This window comes from Diabrotica virgifera, chromosome 1 (genome assembly GCF_917563875.1).
Source record: "Diabrotica virgifera virgifera chromosome 1, PGI_DIABVI_V3a".
NCBI lineage: Eukaryota > Metazoa > Arthropoda > Insecta > Coleoptera > Chrysomelidae > Diabrotica > Diabrotica virgifera.
Window position 1 is genome coordinate 155,029,143 of NC_065443.1, and position 16,857 is coordinate 155,045,999.

The 16,857-nt window shown below is 31.3% G+C and overlaps 1 protein-coding gene across 2 annotated transcripts in view; it reads left to right on the forward strand.

The window, feature by feature from the left end:
* The window catches only part of LOC114337770 (major facilitator superfamily domain-containing protein 6), a 90,948-nt gene extending 76,912 nt beyond the window's left edge, over nt 1-14,036 (forward strand). The window contains exons 7-9 of one of the 2 annotated variants that reach the window (XM_050641653.1): nt 359-652; nt 7,316-7,538; nt 8,650-14,036. In XM_050641653.1, coding sequence (XP_050497610.1) covers nt 359-652; nt 7,316-7,538; nt 8,650-8,663 — 531 coding nt within the window. In that variant the 3' untranslated portion in view covers nt 8,664-14,036. The remainder of the gene's footprint in view (nt 1-358; nt 653-7,315; nt 7,539-8,649) is intronic. The other variant, XM_050641652.1, reaches the window with a different exon arrangement.
* Nucleotides 14,037-16,857: the final 2,821 nt, after the last annotated feature.

Here is a 16,857-nt window from a genome sequence, read left to right on the forward strand (position 1 = left end):
CAGAGTTTTACTTATCCTGCCCCTAAAAAATAAATAACTGCAACCCCAAAACAAAACTATAATCTACATAGTATCAGTCAATATTACCTAATTACTTTATATATATATATATATATATATATATATATATATATATATATATATATATATATATATATATATATATATATATATATATATAGATTATTCTTGTGAATTACATTTCCTTTATACTAATTTTTGTAAATTTAATTTTACGAAGGATAATAAGGCAATAAACATTTCGTTGATTTTTATTTGTCTAAGATTTGTATTAAAAAAATGTTGGACAACAAAAGAACTAATTTTATTTTAAATTTTTAAACAAAATAATTTTCAGGGAATCACTCATGCTGCTGTTTGGGCAGCCTGCTGCTCATACATTGCTCACAACACTCCACTAGAACTGCGATCTTCTGCCCAAGGAGTTCTCCAAGGAATTCATCACGGTCTCGGCAGAGGTTGCGGTGCAGTGATTGGAGGAATGTTCGTCAGCTCTTTCGGTTCTACGGCTACCTTCAGGGGATATGGAATTATCTGTTTAGCAGTACTGGGCGCTTTTGTATTCATTAATTTCTATAGGGTCGATCAAGGATTTGTTTCAGATTTGCCCCAAACCGAAGATCCTAGACAGGTAAGTTAATCTTGTATAAATAATGGAGTTATAAAGAAAGTGACATCTAAAGGTAGTTTTTTGAAAATGATAATTTGAAAATTAATAAAACCGCAAAAATTCCAAATTTAATTATAGATTAGTGGGAAACAGTGGTGAATTATTATTTTCAGCAGTTCTCATTACGAAATATTTTTGAAGTTATACTTCTTTAGGCGCGATTGAGAGTAAAATTTAATAATGCTGCGCGCATGCGCACACAGACAGTATGGTATAAACGTTATACGGGATCTGATTGGGTGTTAAAATCATCTGTCAATAATTGTTCAATATGGAGATTTTGGATAAACAAATTAATGTTGTGTATATTTTTTTATTGGTGTGATAGCAGAGAAAAATGCAAATTTATAATATTGTAGTGACTTTTTAAATAGTTTTTAAAAGCGACAGGTACGTAATAATTGTAAATGTTTCAGTATCCTAATAAAAAATTTCATAAGTAGGACCTACCTATTTGGAAAATTTAAAAAGAACCTACTAAAATAGTATGTAATGCTTTGATTTACATAATTTGATTACCATCAAAATTTCTATCAATATTCACCTAATATATTGTTTTCTTACTCTAATTTCTTCAAAATCAAAATAATTTGGTTAAATTCAGAACCGTCAAAAGTTTAATCCGTTTAGTTAGTTGATCTTCGCACATAATGACACATGGTCTCCGTGGGTTAAGGTGAATGAATTTCAATACTAACTGCGCTGATAAGCGGGTTCGAACCCCAATGGAAACTTTTATTTTTTTATTTTTTTTATACATTTTATGATTGTAAGTTTATTATATAATTTTTTTTTTCAGAAAATACGTATTTAGTTAAAATTTTTTCCTACATTGTTCAGAAATCATTTGTGGCATTTTTCAATGTGTTTGTTTGTGTGTGTTTTATTCTTTTATTATTTTAAGTTTTGGCACTGTTTTAATAACAATTTTTGAGAAGTAGTAAGTATTAAAATTAGTTTAATATTTAAATAAAATATAAATAAACTATTTAAAGCATATTAATTTCGTTGAAATCATATAATAGAAGTATAACTTCTTACGTGCGTACAAAGTACACACACATTCTTTTTTATTTAGCTTAATCCCCCGACAACTAATGGCCGTTGGCATGGTTCTGTTGCTTTCACAATCAGATAGTGTAATGTGTAGTGTGTGTTGAGTAAATGTCTTGTTACTTAGTAAAGTCGACTTCATTGTCTATACAAAGAGACGCTAATTGTATCCGAACGTTTGCGGTCCCTCTGGTGAGTACCGATCCCACAAGGATAGAAACTTTTTTCCTAATTATCTATATAGAAAATATAGATCATGATATGAGTGTAAGCACCAAGTAACTGTCAATACGGATGGAATGGCCCCATCCCATTCAAACAGTGAAACGAGATTGCGGCCAACATACAAGTGAAAGGTCCTAGAGAGAGACAGGGCATGCCAGGGAAAATTTGCTACAACTACCACCAGAGTTGCCAGATGTGATTTTATAAATCCCCCACTTAGAAACTGAAATTCCCTCAAATTGAAGCTGAAACCCCTTAAATTTAAATTTTTGCCGCATTTTAATAAATTAGTAGTCAAATGTAGAGAACAGTAGGTAAACCAAAATTATACTACTTATCAACAGAAGGCCCTGGAAATAATTCATAGGTCCTATTGTCTTCGATTATATGAGAGTATAATATACAGTTGTATGTATATACGCAAATTTAATTTACCATGACCCCTTAAAATCTCTCATAATTGTCCCTCCCAACCATTTCTCCTTAGAAAAATTCCTCTAGACGCTTTCAAATTACTCCAAAATTATGGGAAAGTACCCCAAGCTGGCAACCCTTACTGCCACTATCAATTTTTTTGTTTACGAAAGATGGCGATTATCTTCTATCCTTCCCTGACTATACTCTCTCATCCTGGCCGCATTAAATTCATTTCTTGCACATTCCATCCGTATTGACAGTTCGTTGGTAAGCACACAAATGAAGTAGTCAGAACAAAAGAAATAAGGTATCTGAAGGTAATAAGGCCAAGCTAAGGTTTAGAATTTTTTTGTTGGATAGTGGGTCATATTAAAAAAGATGTCACAACTTGAGCTATTTAATGAACTACTTGGAATTACGTAGAATCCACTAAAATAATAATTTAGGTATTTTTTACACATTTACTGAACAATTTAAAAAAAAAAGTCATCTTTGGCGATATTTCCAACCCTTGTTGGCAATATCGCCAACCTATTATTTCGAATGCAATACGGTCTAACAGTTGAACATTATACTTCAAAATTATATATTTGCCGAAAAATAACAATAAGTAAGTATTTAAGAACAAAAGATTTTTGTACCATAATCTGGAGTAATTAGCAAAATGAAGTGTCATGTTTTTCTTCATCTGATGTTTCCATCTCACTTAACTCTAATACATCAGAGTCAGTATTGCTTGTCGATGACTCTACGGCAGAGCGCTTTTTAATTTTTCCAGCCTTCGACGTATCTGGAGAAGGTTGCCAAGGCAACCTTATCAGTGGCGTGCTGGCCATATAAATGAATCGGTGCAATCACCGAGAGGCCGCGGCCTCTTGAGGCCGGTCAAATAGGCTTTTTTCACAAAGCATTTTAGATGTAACAAAAAAATATTTTTTTAATTTCAAAAATATGTATTTTTGTCTTAAATTTGTATTAAAAAATGGGATTTTGCAAAATACTGAAATTATAAAAGATCGAGTTAATGATGAATATGTTCAGTCTACAGAAAATATGAAGGATGCTATTATTAATCTAAATGATAATGAACATGAATTAACAAATGACAATGTTGTTGATATCGTGAAAACTTCACCTCCGTGTGGTGCTAAAAAGTGAAAAGATTGTATAGCTTACTGTTACGCTGTTTTGCATAAATACAACTTATATCAGTGTACTTATTCAAATTTAAATATAGTATATAAGCATTTATTAAGTCTTTCAGTGTCACATGTATCTTGCGAAAGAAGCTTTTCAACGTTGAACTATATAAAAAATCTGTTAATAAGTACTTTAAGGAGGGGGTATGGTTTGAAATCAACATATCAAGCACATTTTTGTGAATTTTTTTCGAAGCTTTGGTACAAATATTTTATTTTTAAATTAAATAAGCATATTAAGTACAATTCAAAGAATGCTTAGAAAAAAATTCAATCCAAAATATTGGAAAATAAGCCAATGGTGACAAATTTTGACAGGCAGCTCACACAAGAATGGATTTTGCGGTGGAAATCAGAACTCGTCACTCGATCATACGAAACAAAAAATTCAAAAAGATTTAATTAGCTTATGAGTTTCACGAGGTCACAAAGTCGAGTTTTTTAATTTTTAATGATTTTTGAATTTTTGGTATCACTCAGAAATCAAAAAAATGAAATTTTTGGTAAAAATTTTGTGAAAATCAACAGACTTATTATTGTTGAACAAAAAATAAGCAAAAAAAGAAAAATATCTCGACGTTGTTACCTCATGAAATGTCTAAAGAAAATATGTGCAAAATATCAGGTAGATCGGCCCAGTAGTTTTTTAGTTACAATGTCCACCGCATTTGAAAAAGCAGTTTTGAGAAAAATGCGTTTAAAGTTTTGACAACTGCATCTTCATCTTCTTATTTGTCTGCCAAATCGTAAAGTGATGCACATTGGAATATGTTTTTTAAATCGAGGAGTAATCTACAAAAGAGAAGGCAAACAGTTGTTTAACGTTTCTCACTACGCTCAAGCGTGCTGGCGCGAAGCCGCGGCAACGCGAGTCGAAGGTAGGCATATTCAACACCCTGTATCTCTGGTAATTTTACTCCGATTATTTTGAAATTTTCTGAGAGTATTCTTGGAAGTATGCACTTTTATTTGAAATAATAAAAAAAATTAAATATTTCAAACCATACCCCCCCTTAAGACAAGTCCACTTGGAAACATTTATACTAATGGCTATAGAAAATGAAGTATTGGCTTTGTATGAGCTTAAAACTAATGAAATAATCGACGAATTTGCTCAAAAATCTACTTTAATGCGGAAGTTATTGATCGAAAGTTAAGTAATTATTTTATAAAATAATTGCAAAAAATGTTTAGATTATTGCGTTGTATTAACATTTAAATATTGTTAAATTAAAGTATTTGCACTGGACTTGTATTTGTACTCTCTTGTATAATTGATTTACTAAAATTAAACTTAATACATAATTGAAAAATTCTCAAGATTTTATTTTACTTTAAAGTACGATGAGAAATGGGAGGCCGCTTTTCTATAAAATCACCGGGCCGCTTGAAAAGTTCCAGCACGCCACTGAACCTTATCCAAGTAGGGATGGTAACGCCAAGGCGTTATTATTACCATCCATTGTACTTGGCGATATTACCGACATGCACATAAATTGTTTGTAATTTGGTTTTCGAAGATAAGCAAAACATCTTAAAAATCTGAATGCATCATTTTATTCCTTAGGAAACACAGTACAAATCACCGAAATCAAATAATTTTACTCATCAATAACGCCGCTCCAATCTAATAAACACAAAAGATGTAAAATTATCAACGGTATAATACTCCTTCCAAAGCGAACACTGATACTCAACTGTCATACATAAACCATACATAAACACCGCTGGCGAATCTAAGGTCATCGCAAACATGATCACGTGATTTAGAATACTATGAGGAACATATCCATGTTGCCATTTATTATTTAGCAAACGTACTTTCTGAGAAATCACGAGTTGGCGATACATATTACCAAGCTGGCGTTATTACCTGCACATACCTTACCAAAGATTGTACCACCGATTACATAGTACCAATGCTTAAGAAGGGAGATGAAAAAAATTGCTCAAATTATAACAAATTACACTGTCAAATACCCAAGATCGAATTTTTACACTGAGAAGAAATATCTTCTATAGCTTGATTCACCTTATTTTCGTCTATTTTATTTCCTATATAAGTTTATACACTTATATAAACGTGGTCCTTACAGATATATTCTAGAATCTGTATATTTATTCTTTTTATTCTTTATAACAGAAAGTCTAACAAAATGTCGTTAACGCACCACCTTAAATGTGCTATAAGTTTGAAGCTATTTTTTTAACCACTGATTTTGATTTTTTGATGATTTATTTTTTGCATGATATGTGGGTCTTTTTCTAAGGAATTAATATTAGGTATGTAGTCCATGTGGTGAGACCGCTCCCGTCTGAAAAAATTTCTGATTCGGTTTCTTTGTGGATTCCTATTTAAAAATATTTGCTTTAAACAAATCTGAAGGGTGCCGGGCGGAATTTTTGGTCAGAAATTGTTTAAACAATTTTTTTAAACAAATACAAAATATCACCTTTTTTGACACGAAGAATATTTTTTAGGCTTTTTTGGTCATTCTAAACAAGAAAGGTATCTTATGATTTTTCTCAAAAATTGATAGTTTTCGAGTTATAGGCGATTAAAACTCTGAAAAATGCGAAAATACGCATTTTCAAGGCTTAAAAACTCATATTTAAATGAGTATTTTTGAGGTTGCCAAGTACTTGAATTATAGTTTAAACATTCATTTTCAAGATTCTGCAGACTGATCGGGTCTAACTTAAAACACCGTTGTTATTTAATTGTTAATTATGCGTATCCATCCGATTTTTTGGCCGGTGCGGCGCGCACTATTTCCAAAAATCTCCTATTTTCCTTCGAAAAATATATTTTTCGGGACCTTCTAAATAAAATAGGTTTCTTGTCATTTTTCTCAAAAGTTAATATTTTTAAAGTTATGAGCGATTTAAAGCGCATTTTCGGATTTTAAATCGCTTATAACTTTAAAACTATTAACTTTTGAGAAAATGACAAGACACCTATTTTATTTAGAATGTCCCAAAAAATCTAAAAAATATACTTTTCGGAGGAAAAAAGGAGATTTTTGGAAATAGTGCGCGCCGCACCGGCAAAAAAATCGGATGGACAAGCATAATTAACAATTAAATAACAACGGTGTAAATTTAAGTTAGACCTGATCAGTCTGCAGAATCTTAAAAATGAATGTTTAAACTACAATTCAAGTACTTGGCAACCTGAAAAATACTAATTTAAATATGAGTTTTTAAGCCTTGAAAATGCGTATTTTCGCATTTTTCAGATTTTAAATCGCCTATAACTCGAAAACTATCAATTTTTGAGAAAAATCACAAGATACCTTTCTTGTTTAGAATGACCCAAAAACTCTAAAAAAATATTCTTTGTGTCAAAAAATGTGATATTTTGTATTTGTTTAAAAAATTTGCTTAAACAATTTCTGCCAAAAATTCCGCCCGGCACCCTTCAGATTTGTTTAAAGTAGATATTTTTGAATAGAAATCTACAATCAAAACTACAATTTTCATTTGTCCCTCACGCCAAGTAGTCAAGAATTTTCCTGAAGCTCTCCTGAAAGAGGGTTAGACGATTTTAGTGCTTTATTTCCTCGCCAATGGATGGATCCATTTACAATATATTATCCTTAGTGTAAAACTATAAAAAATCTTGTGTTTTATGCTATAAAAGTTTAAGATCATTACAACAGTCTGAATAATAGATAATTAAATAATATTGGTGTTATTGGTTAAAAGTTTATTGCTAAAATAATTTTAGGTAGCAGAAGAAACATCCCATTTGGCTCCTCATGGTGTTCCCAGCAATCCTATACCGCGAGCTTTGTCCAGTACTAAACTTCATGACCTAGCTAATCAAGATGGATACGGAACCTATCAGATGGGTCAAGGCGGCACTTTAGGAGTTCCTGGTGCGAATCCGTTTAGCACACAACAACAACAACAACCCCAGCATCAGCAGTATTCTGGATACGAGGTAAGAAGTAAGTAAAATTTCAAATTTTCCAATTGTTTGTGTTATGTGTGTTATCTTTAAGAAAAGAGTTATTTATAGACAGTGTGATAATAGTAAGAATGACGTTTTATGAACCGTTTTGTTCTGTTGCCTATTCTATTGACAAACCCTGTGTTACTAAATTATTTGGTTGATAAACTTTTTTATCTGCCTCTCTGTTTTTGTATATTTTAGTTACTCCATCATTGCTTCTATTTCTTTTATTACCTAGTTGTTTTTTAACCTCGCTTACTCCCATTTTCTTCTCAAATTTATTTAATCTGCATACTAACGATTTCCACAGTTTTCACTGTATTCCTTCACTCAACCGTTCTTTCCAGTTATTTCTGTTTTGCCAGTCCCCTTTTTGCAGATTTCTTCTTTCCATTGCTTCGCCCACTTCATCTCTGAAAGATCTTCGGGGTCTGCCTCTATTCCTTCTTCCTATAGAGCTCTACACTGTTATTCGGTCTTATCATAAGTAAGTCTTGCCATGGTGTTATATATTCTTCTTTTTGTTTTTATACTGATATTTTTATCCCACAGTACCGTGCTCAATTTTCGTATACAGCTTCTTGTTTGTCATAGTCTATTTTTTATATGTCATTCAGTTGCTCCTTTGTTTGATATTATGAAACCTAAATACATACTTATTCTTGTCAGTTCCTTTGATTGGTTGACCTTTGTCTATTTGCAGTTGTTTTATTTCTGTATTCTCCATTGTTAGGTATTCAGTTTTCTTTAGGTTTATTTCCATCCCATTCTTTGTATATTCCTGTTCCAGTTTTCAGTTTTCTCATCATAAAACTGAGGTCATCTTCGTCTTTGTGATTACTATTTGGTCGTCAGCAAAAGTTAGGGTACCTATATGTATAGGCTTTATTTAATTCTTTTACAATTGCTCGTTGTTTTTCTTTTACCTGTTTTGTATCATTAGAATAATTTGGTCCATTCCAGTAATAATTGTGGAGAAATATTATACTTCACAGCTCATCAGTTTTTAATCATCGGTGAAAATGGATGATTGGTACTTTTTGGTATATATGGGAATTTTTCACAGTTTAAGAAAATATCTGATTAATTTTTAATTTTTATTTCAGACGGGAACTACTAATTCTCCTTACTCAAGATGTCTGTATCCTGAAGCCAACACTACATTACTCATACAACAGCCGATATCGACCACCAACTCAGCTTACGAATGGTAACAAACAAAAATATCGAAATACATAATCTGACTACTTACGTACTAAATATTTTAAATAAGGGATTCTAATGATTATCAGAAATTTAACCATTTTGGTATTTTTTATTGTATTTTTAAATGTTTCTTTAATGTACAAATAGATAGAAATATGGAATTTATATCATTATATCGATCTATTAAAGGGTTTTAACAACATATTTTTAACGGAGCATATCCTATAATCTTTAGAATCATCCTTTTATAAATCATGTATTACTAGAGTTTATATTTTGGAAATGAAAGTTTACATATTTACCTAAAGCTTCTAAAAGTACTTTTTCAAATATGAAATCTTTAAAAGTTTAATAAATGTCGATTTTAAGTATTAAAAGTATAATAGGTAAAGTCTTGAAAAGTAGTGTAAATTAGGTATACAATTACTTATCTACGGATATTTTTTGTCACTTCTGAAAGTCTTATTTCTCTTTTTAAATTATTATTAAGATTTAACAAGAATGTATAAAGAAATACAAAGAATTTGACAAAAAATAATATCAATGTTACGTGATTTCCAAGCTTTATATTGTCTTTGAGGCAATCAAACCACCATATACAGGAGATAATAGTAAAACATCAATCTGCAATCGTGTTTCGGAAGGCACGTACAGCCGTCGGTCCCGCTACGTAAGTAGTTGTTAAGTCAAGTTAGGGACGCTTGCGCGAGCTGAAAAGCTGAAAACCCTAACACTAGACTTTATCCAGAAAGTTACAATAATTTACTTTTACAACATCTGCAATATAACATAGACAAAAAGTTATTCAACGGCAAAATATTCAACGTGAGAATATCAGAAGGAAAATCGTATTCTATAAATAGTATGAATGTCTAAAGTAAACGAAAGGCATTTACATATCAGTTTATATGTACAAGAACGCGCTGTGAGTGGTACAGTAGGTCCAGAATCCAGAAAGAACCATTGTGGCGTGCACCATCAAAGACGCTATTCTCCATGTTATGAGTCATCTTTGAGGATGAAGATGTCAGAATGATCTTATTTGTGGACCAGATGTGGACAGGTAATATAATTATGTATATAATATAATTATGTTACTAGGAAGAAAATGGTTTCCGTGTTGGTCTCTTTAAACATTTGGAAAGTATGTTCCAACGAAAACATATCCATTGACAAAAATATGAAAAATATTAGTATTACATGTGGAACAGAAAATCAACATAGCTTATTGATACAAACATATGAACATTAACGAATATGTAGCCAATCAATGTATTCACAGCCAATCAATGTATTGCTTGTTAATCAATCCTTAGATAAAAACTAATTGAGCAGTGAATTTAAGTCACTGAAATAGTAAGATCGAAGGTGAACGAGGAAGATCCTGCAATGAAGAGCCAAAAATGATAAAAAAAATACAATTAATATCACGTATTTGGAATAACAAGAAGAAACTATGTTAAAATTATAACTCTGTATTCATCAATATCTTGGCCATGCTATGAGGAATGAACAAGAGATATAGCTTGTTGCAACTCATTCTTCAGGGCAAGGTATTTGGAAAGAGAGGACCAGGGAGAAAAATAATATATTGGCTTCAATACCTGAGAAAGTGGTTTAATACATCGGCAACCGGACTATTATTATAGCAGCAAGCAAAGTTAGGATAGCCATGCTGACCGGCACGGCATCCGATTATCCGGAACGGAGAGGCACCGTAAGAAGATTAATAAAAGTTAAAGAAGCTGAAAGAGAGAACGAAAACTAATAAAAATAAGTACCAGATAGTCTGACATACAAAACTTTAAACAAATAAGATACTTCAAAAATGGCAAAAAATTAATATAATTTATCACCGTTTAATAAACGATGCAATCAGAATCATTTCATGCTTTGCATAGCAACAAAATTAGATTGATATTGATCAGATATTGTGAAATTATATTAAATTATTAATTAAAACATCAAAGTATACATTATTTTTACAATTCTGTATTTATACGAATTGAATATATATAATTAGGTGAAGTCATGAAAATTGATAATTAGTGCAGTCACTGAAGGTTTTCACCTCCGATTTCGTTTAACCTCCATCAATTTTAATGAAAATTGGTGAGTAGTTTGATGATACCTTAAGAAACAAAAGTGATATGGTGTAAATTTTTTTTATTTTTGTAGGATAAAAAATAACCGACAGAAACGTTTAAATTCTAAATTTTACTGCGAGAACAATGTAATCGGGGCCAAATAACGTTTTATATTAAAAAAAAAAAACAGATGTAAAAGATTAAAAATTTAATACGATTTTATAGCCACCTTTCAAACGGTTTTTGGATGAACCTGATACCATAAAATTTAACGGAGTTATTCTTAAAAAAAAACAAACAATTTTTTTGGAAAAATTTTGGAGCATAAATTTTAAAGCTATCTTCTGAGTACGTTGATAAGTGTTCAGTAAGTATACGTTATAAAATGCATCGTATTCCCGTTTTAAATTAATACTAAAATGTTTTCAAGTAAGAAATTTATTCGATTTTTTATTATCTTCAATTGTGGTAACCTAATAATAACTTTTTTGTAAAAACTTATTTATTAGAGTTATTTATGAAAAACCGCTTATAACAAGCATTTTTTCACGAAAATATTCATTTATTTTAATAACTTATATAACAAATTTTGCGTAGAATTTGTCCCTGTATCGATTTATGGGATTTCACCCCCCGAGAAGGGGTGGCATCCACCCCAGGTAAAAGTGCAAGTTGGCACCATGATACTTTTGTTTCCTGAGGTATCCTCTAACCACACACCAATTTTCATGAAAATCCGTGGAGGTTCGCCGAGAGCAAAGGTTATAGCTCTTATCCACCTTCAGTGACTGCACTAAATAGGAAAATAAAAAAATGTGCACAAATATTGTAATTTGTGGTGTACATTGTTATTGTAGGTATATGTAGATATAAATATTATATTAATTTAACATTTCTTTTAAAGAAATATTAAAGACTTAAAGCTGATAAAGAGGGTACATGTGCGATATAAAAGACTATACAGGTTGTCCCAGATAAACTCTTAATTTGAATAATATTTTTTTTATTATGTTTTTTTTATGTTTTTTTCTTTTGATTTTCCATTGTAAATTCGGCTCAAGAAACCACAGACACAGAACATCGAAGTTCTAAAAGACATTTACTTGGACGACAGACGTTCGCATAATTACAAATTTGTATTAGAATCAAACAGCATCAGTTTTAGTAGATGGTTTGGAACCACAGGTTCTTAATATAAAAAGAGGCGTATGGCAGGAATGCCTCTTGTCGCCCCTTTTTTTTTTAACGTCCGAAAGAATTTTTAAAGATGCACTTTCTGGAACACAAGAAGTAATAATTGTGAACGGTGAAGTCATCAATAATTTGCGATATGCGAACGACACATTACTCCTAGCTTCTACTCAAGAAGTTCTGCAAACATTACTTGACAGTGTCGTTTAGAGTTGCAAGAAAGAAGGTATGGATCTGAACATACGGAAAACCAAAATGATCGTAATAAATAAACGACAGAATATAAAACCGTCTAATATTATATAAATCATCCCAAACTTGAGTAAGTTGATCAATGTTCAAGTTTTCCTTGGATTACATTGTAACGCAGAGAGTCACGGCGAAATTAGATCTAGGATATAACAAGTCAGAGCTGCTTTTAGAAGATTGTCTAAGGTATTATGTAATAGAGACCTAAAATTGCAATTGAAGATCCGCCTACATCGCTGCTACGTGGTATCGGACATACTTATGGTGTCGAGTCTTGGACTATGAATAAAATCAACTTACATCGTCTTGAGGCTTTTGAAATGTGGTGTTACAAAAGAATTTTAAAAGTTTCTTGGGTGGAGAAGATTCGAAACTCCACAATACATAGAATATCTCAGCAAGACTACTGAGATTATAAAAAGCATCAAGAAGAGAAAGCTGGAGTATTTCGGACATGTAATGAGAGGTCCCAAATATATAGGTCTGGATCCCGCGTATGAAAAAAAAGTTGATTAATAGCAAGCTGAAAATTTGTTAATAGCTTAAAAGTGTCTAGTCGAATAAACTTTGATATGTGTGAACACTGGAACAGGGGTAGTTTTAATTGTGGAACAGGTTAAAAATTTGGAACGGTCACAGCACGAAAACGGCACATTTATTTTGTCCGACAGAACAGACTTAAACTCTTCGAACAGAGATTAAACTCTCATGCAAAAATCAGACTGCTATTTATCACCAAATGGGCGTTTTAATGAGTGGAACATGTAGAATATGTCAAATGACAGGAATTATGACAGGTAATAAATAGCAGTCTGATTTTTTCATGAGAGTTTAATCTCTGTTCGGAGAGTTTAAGTCTGTTCTGTCGGACAAAATAAATGTGCCGTTTTCGTGCTGTGACCGTTCCAAATTTTTAACCTGTTACACAATTAAAACTACCCCTGTTTCAGTGTTCCCATATATCAAAGTTTATTCGACTAGACACCCTTAAGCTATTAACAAATTTTCAGCTTGCTATTAATCAACTTTTTTTTCATACGCGGGATCCAGACCTAATAGGTTGCTACAAAATATTAAGCAAGGAAAATAGCATGCAAACGCAGTCCAAGACGAATAAGAACTTCATGGTTGAAGCACTTGCGAGATTGGTATAGTGTTTATGTAAGCTATGATGGTAACCAACGCACGTTCTGAAAGGACATGGTAGATGAAGAAGAAGAAGCGAGTGGAGTCTTGTCTAGTATGTCTTCTAGCTTCCGAAGGAATTGCGTCAGTTTCATGTACATGAGTCTGTGTTGGAAGTGAAAATTTTCTTCTTGGGAGTGGATGGGAGTTAATTCGCTGAGTATTAAAACAAAGGTTGTAAAATTATTATATAGTTAGTTATTTGTGTTGTTTATGGTTGCATACATTTTTTGTTTATGTGTTTAATTCCATATAAGATGAATCAATTTTTCACAGAATCTTAACCATATTTTTTGTGTATATTTATTATTCAGTAGGTATTGTTAGCGTTGTATAATATTCTTGTTATTACCAGCAAAGCTAATTGTTTGGGCCAATCTGTATTATAAGTGTAACATAGTTTTGTTAATCGTAGGATTTAATTTACAATTAGATACAAAGACTCATTTGAGCAGGGTCGGTCTCTTCACTTCATTATTGTATTAACTTTAGTTGTACATAAGGAAACTGTATCAGTTTTCAAAAATAATGAAATTGTTGATTAGTTGAATATTTGTAATAAATTAAGCAATTCACTTATCTGTATTCTAATTAATTTTTTGTTATTTTATTCTATCACATAGAAAAGTATTTGTTATTTATATCAAAATACGATACTGCCATAATCTGTACCAGGGCCCTGATTCTAAATCAAATTTCGACACTAAACAAGTCGCTTTCAATATGGCGATGGCGACTGTCGAAATTATTTGACACGGAGATGAATGAATGGCCAAAAGCGAGGTTAGGTTTAGTTTAGATGTGTTTTGTTTATTTCTTGCAAGGAAAACTAAATCAAAAGGTATTATAATATAGCTGGGTTTAATTGAAATTTGCTTGTTTTGAGGAATTAGATAGAATAGTATTAAATTAGAAATATAATAATTGAGAATGTCCACAACATGAATCATCAACTCAATGAAAGATGTGAGGTAATAATCTGGGAAAATTAGTAAAAAACAAGGAAAATTAATTACCAGCTATTTTATTGCTGGACATGCTGAAATAAAATCTTCAAGATTTCCTATATTAGTAATATAGCTGTGCAAAGTCCACAGAAAGTGTGCTATTTTGTTTATAAACAAATTAGCGCTCCGAAATCTTTTTTTTTATTATTGCTCTAAAACTCCGAAAATTTTAACTTTAAACCAAAACAATCACATAAAAATTGACAGTAATTTAATTCTGCACATTAATAATTTATTCCAATTTCCTTCGACGGAAATTTTCTTCGGAAAATTCGGGTTTTCCAAACAAAATCTTTAATTTTCAACTAAAATTTGAGGGAAGTAATTATTTATCAATAATTAAATAATTTGGTGACAGTGACATAAATCTTTTTTGTTATGAGTGTCTTGAAGATATGAAAATTTGTATGTACAAAGAAGACCGGAATTAAAAGGTATCTAATGGTTCAAAGATTAAAATCCTGTTGTTTATAACTCTGTCGCAAATGCCGGTCAAATTTGACCGGTTATACCTGGAATCACTCCTCGCAATTCAATTTGTTTTTCTTCGAAAAGGACACAGAAGCCGTGCTCTTTTCAACAGCGTTAACTTAATTTAATTTAATCTAATATTTTCTGAGGGGTTCTATTTGTTTATAAGCCAAAAAATTGTTTCTTTATAACATTCCCGAGACCGCTCAAATGGTCCAATTTCAATCCTGTAAGGTACGTTGAATAGGTATAGTGCTTTTTTATATGAAAATCATAGTTATTCTGGTGTATCATAATCTTTCTGGTTATTATTTCGACCGAAATTTTTTAATTAACATTTTAATTATTGCTAAACTATTGGTTAGATTGTCGCCGGTCTCCTGATATACAGAGAGGGGCTAAATTATGGAATAAATTCATTTTCTCTAAAATGGACGATTTTAGAGAAAAATCCCGAAACAGGTCGATTTTTATTTTTAAATTAAATTTCTTGGCATATATTTCAAACTAGTGACGTCATCCATCCGAGCGTGATGACGTAATTATTTTTTTAAATAGGAATATGGGTTCGTGTTGTAGCTCATTTACAAAGGCGTTCAATTCTCTATTCAGTATTATAAACATTAGTTTCATTATTTATACAGGGAGGCCAAGAAAAATTTTGAATTAAATTAATTGACGCAAGAAGAAGAATGCATGTAATTTATTTAACTCAAAATACATTGTATTGCTGTCAGAAAATAGAAAAAATGTTTATTTTGCAAATAAACATTGCTTTTAGCTTAAATTAAAAGTTCAAACTGCCAATAGGTAGGAGGGAGTCTGTTTGTGATTTAATTTAAGCGAAAAGAAATGTTTATTTGTGAAATAAACCTTTTTTTCTATTTTCTGACAGCAGTACAATGTATTTTGAGTTAAATAAATTACATACATTCTTCTTTTTGCGCCAATTAATTTAATTCAAAATTTTTTTTTTGGCAACCATGTATAAATACCTAATGATATTAATGTTTATATTACTGAATAGAGAATTAAACGCCCTTTCAAATGACCTACCACACGACCCCTATTCCCATTAACAAAATTATCGATTACGTCATCACGCTCAGATGGATGACGTCACTAGTATGAAATATATGCCAAAAAATTGTAATTTAAAAATAAAAATCGACCTCTTTCGGGATTTTGCTCCAAAATCGTCCGTTTTAAAGAAATGAATTTATTCCATAATTTAGCCCCTCTGTATAATCTACTATAATAAATCTTTCATGTCTTCAATTATTTAATTATTGATAAATAATTAGGTACTTCCCTAAAATTTTAATTGAAAATGGCAGATTTTTTGGGAAAACTCGGATTTTCTGAGTAAAATTTTTGTTGAAGGAAATCGGAAAAAAAATAACTTTGTGCAGAACTAAATTACGGTGAATTTTTATTTGAGTGTTTTTGGCTCAAAGGAAAAAATATAGGAGTTACAGACCACTAATTGAAAAAAAAAAAGAAGATTTAGGAGTGCTAATTTGTTTATAAATAAAATAACACACTTTCTGCGGACTTGTCATACCCCATATTACTAATATATGCAATCTTAAGATTCGATTTTAGCAATAAAATAGCTGGTAAATAATTTTTCCCAAAAATGGTATTTTTTCGATAATTTTCCCAGACTATCAACAAAATCCAAGAAACCGAAGCGCCAACCCAAATTCTGAGCAGTCTCAACATAATAAGGTTAATATCCCCAAGAATCGCGCGGTGTCGAAATGAAATTGCGACTGTCGAAATGAATTAGAATCAGGCCCCAGTAAAAATAGATCTTATCAATTTAACAACCACTTTTTTTCTTCTTCTTCTTCTTCTTCTTTTTGTATAGACATGACTTTGTCTGTTTTTTAGATGTGCCTCCAGTAAGTTGTTG